Source organism: Fusarium poae, chromosome 2 (genome assembly GCF_019609905.1).
Source record: "Fusarium poae strain DAOMC 252244 chromosome 2, whole genome shotgun sequence".
Classification (NCBI taxonomy): Eukaryota; Fungi; Ascomycota; class Sordariomycetes; order Hypocreales; family Nectriaceae; genus Fusarium; species Fusarium poae.
The window spans coordinates 4182155-4194651 of NC_058400.1; the positions used below are offsets into that span (position 1 = coordinate 4182155).

At 46.6% G+C, this 12497-nt stretch overlaps 6 protein-coding genes across 6 annotated transcripts; 3 read left to right on the forward strand and 3 right to left on the reverse strand.

Moving 5' to 3' along the window:
* Positions 1-989: 989 nt before the first annotated feature.
* On the forward strand, positions 990-1386 carry FPOAC1_005264 (uncharacterized protein; the record flags this gene model as incomplete). The annotated part of the gene is made up of 4 exons (XM_044849794.1): positions 990-995; positions 1056-1117; positions 1175-1255; positions 1317-1386. The coding sequence occupies 4 exons, from the start codon at positions 990-992 to the stop codon at positions 1384-1386; spliced, it is 219 nt and encodes a 72-aa protein (XP_044708504.1).
* Positions 1387-1996: 610 nt separating this feature from the next.
* On the reverse strand, positions 1997-3129 carry FPOAC1_005265 (uncharacterized protein; the record flags this gene model as incomplete). Its single annotated transcript, XM_044849795.1, has 3 exons — positions 1997-2127; positions 2181-2644; positions 2711-3129. The coding sequence occupies 3 exons, from the start codon at positions 3127-3129 to the stop codon at positions 1997-1999; spliced, it is 1014 nt and encodes a 337-aa protein (XP_044708505.1).
* Positions 3130-4498: 1369 nt separating this feature from the next.
* On the forward strand, positions 4499-4897 carry FPOAC1_005266 (uncharacterized protein; the record flags this gene model as incomplete). Its single annotated transcript, XM_044849796.1, has 1 exon — positions 4499-4897. The coding sequence occupies one exon, from the start codon at positions 4499-4501 to the stop codon at positions 4895-4897; it is 399 nt and encodes a 132-aa protein (XP_044708506.1).
* A 1131-nt stretch (positions 4898-6028) lies between these two features.
* FPOAC1_005267 (uncharacterized protein) lies at positions 6029-7694 on the reverse strand (the record flags this gene model as incomplete). The annotated part of the gene is made up of 2 exons (XM_044849797.1): positions 6029-6133; positions 6186-7694. The coding sequence occupies 2 exons, from the start codon at positions 7692-7694 to the stop codon at positions 6029-6031; spliced, it is 1614 nt and encodes a 537-aa protein (XP_044708507.1).
* A 1230-nt stretch (positions 7695-8924) lies between these two features.
* On the forward strand, positions 8925-10132 carry FPOAC1_005268 (uncharacterized protein; the record flags this gene model as incomplete). Its single annotated transcript, XM_044849798.1, has 2 exons — positions 8925-9026; positions 9080-10132. The coding sequence occupies 2 exons, from the start codon at positions 8925-8927 to the stop codon at positions 10130-10132; spliced, it is 1155 nt and encodes a 384-aa protein (XP_044708508.1).
* A 142-nt stretch (positions 10133-10274) lies between these two features.
* FPOAC1_005269 (uncharacterized protein) lies at positions 10275-12482 on the reverse strand (the record flags this gene model as incomplete). Its single annotated transcript, XM_044849799.1, has 5 exons — positions 10275-12048; positions 12098-12157; positions 12218-12249; positions 12303-12332; positions 12387-12482. 5 exons carry the CDS (start codon positions 12480-12482, stop codon positions 10275-10277), a joined length of 1992 nt encoding a protein of 663 aa, XP_044708509.1.
* Positions 12483-12497: the final 15 nt, after the last annotated feature.

A 12497-nucleotide genomic window follows, 5' to 3' on the forward strand; every position in this document is an offset into this window, starting at 1 on the left:
CAAACGTTTTTTCCATGATCTTCTGCTTGTCAATTGTTGACGTGTCAATATGATTAGGTCGTTGTACTATTCAGAACTGCAAAATGCATAAATTTCGATGGACTAGATTATCAATTCCTTTGTTTAATCTGTTGACTGCCATTTTCGAACTAGGTGATGTAACGTTGCTGTTATATCGCATGTGAAACCTGCAGGCAATCCAATCCTGTTGTGACACGGCTGTGGACTATCTGCACATCGCCCATGGAGACCTGAGCTTCGCCAGATCATACCCAGTGTCTCAGAACTCAGTCCTTGTTGTTTCCATTTCCCTCAATGTCATCCCTACCTCCGTCGGATACATCACTCTCGAACAGACGTAACCAAGTGTCCCACTGTTCGTTGCAGGAAACATGCGGCAGTCAAACTTCGGCGATCTCCACAACATCTAGTTGGCTCAAAGTTAAACGTTGATAATGGCCGGACCGACCAATCAGAGTTTGGAGGACTCTCATATGATTGGCATAGCTGTGGTAACGATCTGCAAGAGTGATATTATAGTAGAAACCTTGATCGATTGTTGTGATCCATCTGACAGCTGAAAATAGATATCGTCATAACACTACCAATTGTCTCACATGTATTAGGTTAAATATTTAGTAGATCTGTACATCATGACGTTTGTCTTCTGCAGTGCATATCAAAAGGTCCACGGCGTTTTCAGCTGATCTCCACACCTGCTCTGCCTAATGGTTGAAGTTGCGAGACATTACAGTGACGTGGTCTAAATATTACATAAAAGGTCTCACATCTGCTTACGAAAGCCGAGACTTTCTCACCGCTTGGTTAAATGAGTGATAGTGAGACTGAGTATAATTTTAGCCGTGACGAAATTGAGTTAGCCAGGCATAGGTTTACTGAACTATATATACTGACACGCAGGCACCCATCTCATATCCATCGAGTTAAACCAACATCATCGCCTAAACCAACAGCAAAACATCAACAGCATGGAGGTTAGAACTATTATCTCTCTCATCACGATCGCTTTTATAGTACATACTAAGAGTTGTTAGTCCGTTACTATCACTTTCGAAGGGATTGAAGAATGGGAGAATAGCGGAGACATAGTCTATGAGTATGCATCATCTCTCAACATATACTTTAACATAGATACAGCCCTAACATATATTAGCATAATCCAGAAACATACTCAACTTGAACGAGGATCATATCCCGAAACGAAGAGTCTTCCTCCACTCATCATGTCTCCACCGTAAGTCATCACCCTCGATCCAAATTTCCAGGTAACAAAACATTCTGACACACGTTATAAGACTTCCTCAGGAATGCATCGATGAGTTGAAGGCAGTAAATGGCGTTGTGGTACGGACTCAGCAGGGATAACTGATGGCATTCGCAAAACTGGCACAAGTGACCAGTACTCTCTATATCAATAACATGCCATAGGAGCAAATCTCAAGTTGCGACCTCTAACTAAAATCCCTGAAGCTTATGTGATGATGTGGTTATTGTAAGATCATGAACGAAAATCGAGGTGGCTGTCTCTGTCTTCCTTATTAAGAAGCCTCGGAGCTTCGTTATGTTGTCAACTACTGTTATCTTCTATGACATTGGATAAACGCATCGCACTACTCTAATGTCTTGTAGTGAGAGGGAAGTCATTGAGAGACTTTTTAGCTATCCATTTTGTAGAAATTTGATAATATATAGAACTGATTGATCCAACAAGATCTCGAGATCTACGTTTAGTCATGATGGTACTCTCGTTCTATTCAATCCTACAGCTACGGAATGATGGCAATAATATGTTGATAAAACTCATCACGGTACGTAGATTTAGTTTCAAACGCTAATCTTCCTTTTATACCGACCCCCTCCCAGATAATCTAGATATGTCGATAGAGTTACTACGTTTTGATACTTTCACTGCACCTCCAAAACCACCACAGCCTCCATTTGAGCTCCCCCGGGCAGTGAACATCAGTATTCACACTTAGTCTGTGGTGACCATTTGCCAAGTACCGTCAGGAACATCACCAGGAAGATACTTCTGAACGCAAACCTCTCCACCACCGATACCCAAATCCTCGCGAGAGCAGTCACCGCTGAGGTCAGCCTCGGCGCCTAGTAAAACATGTCAGTTTCCCATCATAGAACTATGCAGAGTATGAACTCACAGTAGAGAAGAGGAGTGAAGGTAGGGTAGCCAGCATGTCCAGGTTCGGGAGCCATGCTCTTGGAAACAGATCGCTCCTCCGACTCGCCCTTGCTGATTTCGTAGCCATCAGAGAAAGAGTTGACAAAAACAATGTACTCAGAGAAGCCGATCTCAGTGCTGTCCTCATGGCTCTCGCTGGTGGTAATGTCATTACCAGCAGTGTAGGTCCAGGTCTGGCCGCAGGTAGTCTGGTCCTGCTCGCATGTTTCTTCGGGACCGACCTGGATCTGTCGGCCAAATGTGGTATAGAGCTCGCTCTTGAGATTGATGATGCATTTGTCGTTGCCTTGGCGTTTCTTGAGGATGGGAGCGCGCTTGACTTTGGTCACGTCCTTGGCTTTGGGGGCAGAGGCCCGGTCGGCGAGGCTGCGTTTGGAAGGCCAGTTGCTGACATCGTCGTTGCAAAGAGAACCACAGCAGTATCTATGGAAATAAAGTCAGAACAACGTCTAGGCGATGAGCAGCATGGAAGTTAAAAGTTGTACTTACGCATATCCGAATCTCTCGGTCAATTCCAAGTCACCACAAGGTGTCTTGTCCTTCTGAACCCTGCGGTAAAGTCCATTGCGACAAGGCCAGATATCTCCCTCCTCCTGAGAACCTGGGAGGTTGAAGAAGAGCATACTGCATCCCTGGCCAAACTTGGATGTGTCAAGCCAGACGGGATATTTGCCATTGGCAGTGGTAGGCCAGCCTTGAGGGACGATGGTAGCAGCATTGCAGCCGGAGTATTCGTTACCGTTGTCATCTGTCCTGGGACTGACGCCTAGCTGGAAGGACTGAACGTCAAGGTCATTGGGGTCCGGGTTGCAGGTTTCTGAGCTGTACAGATCAATGTTGATCAAGTCCTGGGCTTGAACCCGGATGGCTGCGAGGGCCAGAGCAAGAAGGGAAGCTTTGTTCATCATGATGAAGACAAGTGGTACAAAGATACAATGGTGTACAAGATTATTGGGTGGGCTGCTATGATCTTTGCAGTTCGTGATGAGGATAAAGACACTTCTTAACTCAAGGACAATGGTCTTTATAGCCAGTGGAAGAGCGATCGAGCTGATCGGGAGTATCAATCAAGATCAGAACAATCTACAATGACGTATCTTCATACTCGACTGAATCGAGTCTTGCACAACATAGTGAAACTATTCCTGGAGGATTCGAAGGATTTGGCCCGGGCAAAGCTGCCCGCTCAATGATGAATTGCCTTCCAAAAACACATTAAGTCAAGTGTAAGTGTGTATTGAGTAGTGAATAGTTTTGTGATCTACATACAAAATAGTGGAAACTTGGCCAGTAAATCCATGTACCATGGCCCGTAAATTCTCCTGTAATAGGACAAGATAATAACAGTAGTATCCGTGCACTTTATCCTCCGGTTGGTTGATAAAGAGCCCAGTGGAACTGGCCATTTCCCACAAAAGGATGCGCCAAGTACAGGGCAACAAGCGGAAATGCAACGCCAACGGCTGCATTGAGAATGCCCCCATGAACATCTTGTGTTGTATAAATTATTGTATCGTCATAGTCCGCAGTTGTTGCCATACACATCCACTATATGAAGGATTCCCTGATAACACGTGCCTGAGCCACGGTTATAAACAAGTTTAAACTCGACCGACGGATCTGATCGACACAAGGCGACCAATTATCGACTCTCCTCAAAGACATCAACCTCGCCAGTGCTCAATCCTTCCATGTAACTGCCTGTCACTCTGTGCACTGACAGATACGACATACCCTTTTTGGATTTTAAAATCCAGAACCAGGATATCCGGGTCCATTTATCGGTCTTTTCAATATTCCCCGGCTGAGACCACTCCGTAACCGAGCATAAGTTACTATAGTGGGCACGGATGGGGTTATGGTGAGATAGTTCAAGCAAAGTCGGAGAATTGTTTGTACTCCGGTCTGCAGATCGTTCAGGAACGCGAGATTGATCCTATTTCTCGCCGATACTCGAGATAACCAAGATGTTGGCCCAAAATATCTACGTCATTCAGTGAAAAGGATTGAATCCTTCGTCGATGGCCATGATGTAGAAGCAAGGTCTACATGTCTCTGAACTGTGTGTGATCTTGTCACGAATAATGGTCCCAGGATGTGTATAAAGATTTACCACCAACCGCTCTTCTCAACCTTTCTCATCCTCTAAGCCTACAACTACAAGCAATCCAACCATCACTCAACATTTTTCTTTGAACACATACCTCTCAAATACATCCAAACAACCAACGAATCTCTTCTTGATAACCCCACTCAAACCAAACCAAACTACCCAAAATGCACGCCCTAAGCACTCTCACCACCCTGACCATGTCTCTCTTCGCGGCCCAGACTGCCAATGCATGGCTACTAGAATTCTGGGGCACGCAGAACGTCTGCTCCAAGCCCAAAGGCAGTGCCGCTGATAACTCAGCCGGCGGAAACCCCGGAGAAGGCAACGATTGTATGATGGCCTACTACGATCTGGAGGCCATGCTCGTCAAGGATTGGGATGAAGGATGCACTGTTAGGCTGTACAACGGCAAAGGATTCAACTGTGATGGTGATCTCATTCTCGAGTACACCAAAGAGAAAGCAGAGGAGGAGGAGAAACTCTCAGATGATGGAACCTACATGTGCCTTACTGACTTGGCTGGCGAGCCTGGACCTTACCAAGCTTCTTACACTTGCGAGTAGATGTAAGGGGTTATGTATCTTTGAGGGGGTTGAACTATGTATATACTCCAGCACTCCTGTTAGTTCCAAGGAATTTCTACAATTATGAATCAATGCAATACTCCAAGACCACATTTGAAAAGTCTTTGTCAGTATTGAATTTCAATCGACTGATAACAAGCTCGGGCAGTAACCCACCGCCTTGGCTAGCAAAGCGGTAGTTTTCATTTGAATCCTACTCCACCAAATCAACCACCTGAGCTATTTACATTTATTAGCATATATTATCCAATCTATCCACTCTATTCACTCCATTCGAATTGCATTTAGCTCCTCGGGATGCTGTCTATCTCTAACCATACATTGCTGAGATTCTAGCCGATTTAGACTACCCTATATAATAACGAGTTTTCAATAATAGAGAGCTGGGGGCATCCGACTTTATGTAAAATAAATGTCAGAACTGTGAGATACATAAAAAGAGGGCTATGATGTAGATCTAAGAGTAATTTAGCTTTAGAACCGGATAATCAGATCAATCTCGTTCGAAAGGCGGAATCTGAAGAGAGAACGTGGGCCTTTATCGGTATTCTAGAATTTATCAAACGATGTATTTCTCCTATTCAGTACTACCCCAATGTGGACAGATTGTTAGAGGAGTTTTGTATAACAACACCAAGGGCATGGCTGGATCAAAGCTATGAGATGACCAACACTGGATAATTCCTAACAAAAGTCGGCGACTTGAAGTTATCCGAGGGAATCTTACCCACAAAACGCGCTCTGACCGCTGTGGTGACTGAGATTAGATGAGTTGACAAGGCCCGTCAACACGAGCCCACTAGGCTAGATCGCATGCAGAAGGGGATGTACGCTGCCAAGTCTGCTGATTAACGCACCACGACCTCATACCGCTCGAATGGTCCAGATCGTCATGATTAGTCAAAGAGATAAGAAAGATGCTTCTTTGCACCCTCAGCGTCCTAACGCTACTCGATAGTGGCTTATTCAGTTATTCACACATATCATCTACTTAGGATGAGAAGAGGGAAGTAATAGAAAATTATATAAATTTGAATTAAATTGCCATAACAACCATTTACAAAGTAGTTAATACGTCTCTTTATCGAGGTACCTGGTCAGGCTCCCCAATTAGCAGGCCAGGATCTTGGCAACAGCCGCCTCAGCGGTAACCATAACAATGGTCTGAATGTTGCCAGTGGCGAGGTCGGGGTGAATACTGGCATCAGTAATGAACTAAGTGTCTGTTAGTATCTGGGAGTTAACTCTTGACAATATATCAACTTACAAGGTTGTCCATTCCAAAGACCTTGGTGTTGGTGTCAACAACGGAACCAATCTTGGCAGTGCCGATGAAGTGGTCTCCTTGGTCGGGCTTCTGGAGGAGAGCATCAATGGTTTTGTCACCCTCAAGGGTGTAACCAGTTGACTTGTCAGTGATGGAGGAGATGAACTCCTCAAGGAAAGCCCTGGAAGCCTCGGTATCGGCCTTGGTGGTCAGATAAGGAGTCTTCTCGAAAACGGTCTTTCCATCTTGATCAAGTCCCAGGACACCAGATGAGGTTAAGCCGTGGGTAAGGTAAACCTTGATGGAGATGACACCGTCGCCGGCAGCAGAGGTAGAGCCCTGGAAGTAACGAGTCTTGCCATCGCTTCCCTTGCGAGAAGTGAAGAAGATCAGACGATGGCGACCCTGAGTCAAAACACCAGAGGCAGAATCCTCAAAGAGCTTGATGTTCTTGGTGTCGGTACCGTTGAGAACACTGTCAGTGTCGAGCATGCCCCACTTGCCATCAGTCTTGATGTTGAAGGCAAAGATGGGGTGATCCTTGATCTCCTTGCCGACGGGAAGGTCGATCCAGTTTCGCTGGGCAGGAAGGGTGACACCAGACTTCTTGGCGTTGAGAATCTGCTTCTTGGGGCCGATACCAGAGTTGAAGAGGATGCGAGGAGTGGACATGGCACCGGCAGAGAGAACGACACGGCCGTTCTTGGAAAGGTTGATGATCTGCTTCTTACCATCGGCGGTCTCGACTTCAACACCTGTGGCGCGGGAGCCGGTTCGGACAACGCGGATGACCTTGGTACCCATGCGCAGGCTGAAGTTGTCGCGCTTCTCAGCGAGAGGAAGGTAAGTTCTGACGGGTCCAGCTCGGAGAGAGTTTTGGACGTTCCATGAAGGCCAACTGTAGACTTGGTGCTTCTCGTTGGGCTGCTTCAGCATATCGACAGACTTCCATCCAGCCTTGTTAAGGAACGAGGACAGAGTGTTGTAAAGACCAGTATCGTAGCGCTTGTTATCCTTGGAAGGCACAGTGGTACCGGGGTTGCGGGCGTACAGTCTCTCAGCAGCGGGTGCAACATCATTCCACTTCCATCCCTTGGGCCACTTGTCGTTGAAGTCGCGCTCGGGAGGGTGCACGAAAACCATGTAGTTCACAGTGACACCACCTCCGAGGACACAAGCAGCGAGGCCAGCAGTGTCGGGACACATGTACTCATTCCAGAGATCGAGACCACCGACAGCGGCGGAAAGGCCAGGAACATCAATGGGAGTAAGGGAGTTATCCCATGGCAGAGAGTGGTTGGATCCTGTGTTGATGGTAGGGCCCCGTTGGCCACGCTCGAGAAGGAGAACCTTCTTGTTAGTCTCGGAGAGTCGCTCGGCAGTGATGATTCCCGATGGACCACCTCCGACAACAATATAATCGTAGGTCTCTTTGGCGTCACAATCGACAGCGACAGCTGAAGTCGACAGGGCGACGAGGCCAAGGTTGGAGATGGAGGAGAAACGCATGATTGAGCTGGTCTACAGCAAAAACGAATGTGGGTAATTAGATGGGAATTAGGAAATATTGACAAAGATGGGAATCGACATTCCCTTTTATTATAATCATGATAGATTGATAATCTCTTCAAAGACTCCATCTACTGTACTTGCCCCATCGCATCTCCGTCATCTGTTTCCTAGAACCCTGCTTTTAAAGTTTCATTGGGTCAAAAAACAAGAACCAAGGCAATGGTTCGCATCTGTCAGAGGACTTAGTCAGTCTAGTCCCTGATTACGAAACCTGGGACATCCACTATTGCCGTTGAGGTCTCGGCTTTCGTTGCGAAAAACAGTGGTTAAACGTTTTTCCTACGCAAACAACAGAGTTTTCTTTGTGATCAAGTCGGCAGTTCAGCCTGTAGTTGGCAAAGCCAGTTCCGAACAGCCGGATTTAATGGGGACTCATCCCTGCAAGCTGATGAATTATTCATGCTTAGCTGAGACGGATCTAGCGATGTTGGGAACAAGTCTCTTTCTGAAACGATGGAATATTTCCAGAAGGAGCGTCAGTACCGAGTCTAAAGCGCGCCTTATCTCATCTGATTAATGGGTTGTTAATGGGTTGCATTGTCTCATTTCTTGATTACGGGCCAAAAAGTATAAAGAGTTGATAGATGCCCCCCTTGACAAAATCTTGACAGCAACATGTCATATCGGCAATGTCATTTTAACACTAGACTCATAGGGGAATGGATCTCGTCGTCTGTCAGTGGAACCAGGTCCAAATCGTACCTGATCAACCAACATGCCAACGTCTGTCTACCCAATTATATGATTGCTTGGCTTCTAACACGAGTTAACCTTGCTCAATACATAGTTACACTCTTGTAGAGTTGGACACTTCCTCTAGAGCAAAGAGAACTCTGCTAGGCCGAGTGATGTCATATTGTCAAGACATTGAGGAGTAAAATAACCATTTAAATTGAAACGCTCAAGCGTAAATATGCCAACTAGATAATTGCATAAATTACATCACAAAAAAGCAAGCACAGACTGTGCCTCATGACACTGTCATGTAGCTACTAAAAATATCCCGGATTATCCGAGATTGCCTCGTGTTTACGGGTCTTGTCAACCCACCCAATCTTAGCCTCAACGGCGGTCAGAGCGTGTTTTGTTTATAAGAAAAGCTCAACTACAACATTCTTAACATTGAAAGATATTCATCTTTATCATTAATCTTCCATCACAAAAAAGATGACTGTCACTCGTTTTGCTTCGGCCCTTCTGGCCTCATCCGTCATGGGCTTGGCTTCGGCCGATGTCCTGGACATGCCCATTATCGTCAAGCAGGGTTATGTATGTCAACCACAATATCTACAGACTAGTAACAAATAAGCTAACTCGGACAGAAAATGGTAGAGTTTGGTATTGGAACACCCGCACAAACTGCCCGTCTCCTCTTCGACACAGGAAGTGCTTCTGCTTGGATGGTTGATGCTGAGTGCGCCGAGACTTGTCCCCATGTCAACCAGGGTACCCGAAACGGATACAACCTCACCGAATCTTCCACCGGCAAGAAGACAGGCCATAGCGCCAACATCGACTACCTCGGAGGCAAGATTGTCGGTCCTACCGTCCAAGACAAGTTCACAGCTGGTGGCTTGAAATGGGATTCCAAATTCATCGCTGCCAACGACAGCACCTGGTCATCACTTGCGGCTGATGGATTCATGGGCCTCGGATTCGGTAGCATCCAGGATGGTGACGCCACGCCCGTTTTCGAGTCTATGATGGAGCAGAAGCTTATGGACAAGCCCCGCTTCGGCATCTACTACGGCGGCGAGAAAGATACTGGCGATAAGCCCGGCAAGGGCGTCTTGACCCTTGGAGGATCCCGAGAGGACAAGTACGTTGAGGGTGACTTGATCACTGTCCCTCTGGTTGCCAACAATGGCGAGTACGACCTTTGGAGGTCCATCATCCACAGCACCACTGGAAAGCAGGACAAGACAAAGAACACGACGGACCAAAACGAGAAGCGAACTGAGATGAACGGCATGAGCATCATCTTTGACACGGGTGCTTCTGGCATCACATTCCCTGAGTCTATGATCAACGACATCTACGAGTCCATTGGTATGAACTACACTGCCATTCTCAAGGGAGAGCACCTTCCCCTCTGTAGCGAGTTCACCAAGGATTGGTCCGTCACCTTTGAGATTGGATACTACGGAGATGAGAAGAACGTCACCATCCGAGGAGATCAGCTCCGTCGCCCTGGCTTTGCCGAGCGCGAGGATGCTTGCTGGCCTCCTTTCCAGGACGGCCCCGAAGGATATGCTCTTATCGGTACCCTGTTCTTGACAAACTTTTACACCATTTGGGATTACAGCCTCTTCCCCGGTGAGGATGGATTCATGAACCCTCAGCTGTCTTTCGGCTACCTCAAGGAGAGCGTCTAAGGTTATACCTACTCAGATTAGCGTGAATACTGGGTCAGATGCTTCTCCTCTAGTATACAACACCCGAGATTGATCATTACCCTATAATAATACTATATAATGATATTTAAAAGAATATATGGAGCCCAATTGAACATCCTCCTCACATCGAAAAGTCAATAAGTGCCCAATTGATGCTGCCTCCATTCTCCCCAAAGTCCTGCGTACCAGTGAGAAACTCGTTCAACCACGTAGATTCATTGATCGGCGATGAGAACAAGGTTAGCCCTGGAAAGTCCCACTCAAACACGAATTGATCAGGCACAAATGACTCCAGTTCCGTGTATCCAGCTTGGCCTTCTTGATTCGTGTCAACCTCTGCAGGATCGTCCGAGTCTAGGTTAAGTCCTCGTTTATACTTTTGTATGCTCAACTTTAGAAGCTGAAGGTACAAAACACTTGTATTTGAGCGACTGTCACCTTTGAGTCCGCCAGCGACAGCCATTTCCAATTCATTCAGTAAAATACTTGCTTTGGCAACTAGGTCGTGTTGCGATTGTTGATCGTTCTTCTCCGGAAGCAGAGCGGACAACTTGAGGAGAAGCAAACAGCAAAAGGTGTTCTTCGCCCACACAAAATCCATAGCGTACCGAATGCTCTTGAGATAAAGTCGCGGCTCTTGGATGATTATGTCAAGATGTTGTTTCAGTGACGCTTTAGTCATGTCCAGAATGGCCTTTTGAGTAACAGACATGACGTTCACGTTCTCTACGCCTGCAGCTCGCACCGCGCGACATAGAGCCATATTATCAGCCCAGCATCTCTGAACGGACAAGTTTGGTACAAACCACGGCATAGTTTGGTGATGTGGTTCCGAAATTCGTATCCAATCATGAAACCAGACATCTATATCGAGTTTGGCATCTCTAACCAAGTCCATGATTTCACCATCACCGAGATTCGCCCTCTGTGGTAAAGACGCGTATATCTTTGCACGAAGAACATTCAGTTCGACCTGGGCAAAAAGATAGTGATCCATGCCAGTGGAGAAGGGACTCTGAAGTAGAATTCTGCATCGACGAGAGGCGCCTCTGAATTTGAACGTCGGCACACCTCCAGCATCCACGTGAAGGATATAACTCAGGACGAGAAGGTGAAGCCAAACCCGTGCTTTTCTCATACGGGTAAAATTGTTTTCGATGATAGTTTGCTCGCCATTGGAGAGTGTATCACCAAGAACAGACTCAGCAACAAGTGTGTCATATGCTTCCGTAAATCCTAGATCCATTGCCATACGCGTGGCAATAGCTATGAGGATAGCCCTTTCACCGGCATAGCATGCCTGAACTAACAAGGCCTGAACTGTCTCAAGATTGCCCGTGGATGGGTTTGCTATTGCAGCGTTGAGCATACGTTGTGTTCTCAATGCAAGCGTTCGCCATCTCGAATTTGTCCCATTCAGAACACGACACCCTACTGAGCAGATAGTAGTAAACAATAGATCACTTCGACTACGAATAGCAGGAAGAGAGTCGTAACGTGGGTCGAAAACAGGAACGTAGCGATCGCATCCGGAGAAGAAGGCGTTGAAGTATAACTCGGCTTCTTCGTTACTCAAATCATCATCGGCGAAGATGTTAGCAGCAGCTGGGGTCTCCGTTTCGAATGATGATCTGGGACGTTTTGGTGGTCTTGGAAAGTGAGATGTAGTTTCTGGGGAGCCTGTACTAGTTGAGACTGCCAGCTGGGATGGAATATTTGATGTATGCGCATAGTTGATATCTGGAGGGGGGTTGAATGTTCCTAAAGTGTTGAACTGGAGTGGTCTTTCTGTATTAGACGCGTAGTGGTGGGTAAGTGGCCTGGCTGTATTGGGTGCATTTGGTGGTAGACGTGCTCTCAGTGACTCGATTTCTTTTTCTAAAGCTTCTATTCTCCTGGTATACCATTAGTGCCTGTTCTCGTCACTCGATCAGTGTAGCTGACAATTCATGGGGTTCTTTAGGTTTCTCAACAAAATTGCACGTTTTTTGGAGTTGTTGACATCTGAACGTTGTTAGTATATACGTAGGTCTTCCCATAGACTGCCAAAACAGAAGGGCATACCGAGAGCATGGTCGTGAGCCATCACACTTGACCTGACAGACATGTTACTATCTTATCATAGAGTTAATATGTCATGTCTGTATACCTTACTCTGACGACAAGAGCCGCACGACGTCTTGGCACCAAGTTAGTCGGTGGCACAGTTGAGCGTTGTCAGGCTGATAAATACCGGGATTCGCTTCTTACGAGCACGAGGTTGTGCAGAGTTACTAGCTGACCGATCATCGGTCAAACGTTCTCCGTTCTGGGCCTGATCCGAGACCATGTTGAGCGGTGATAG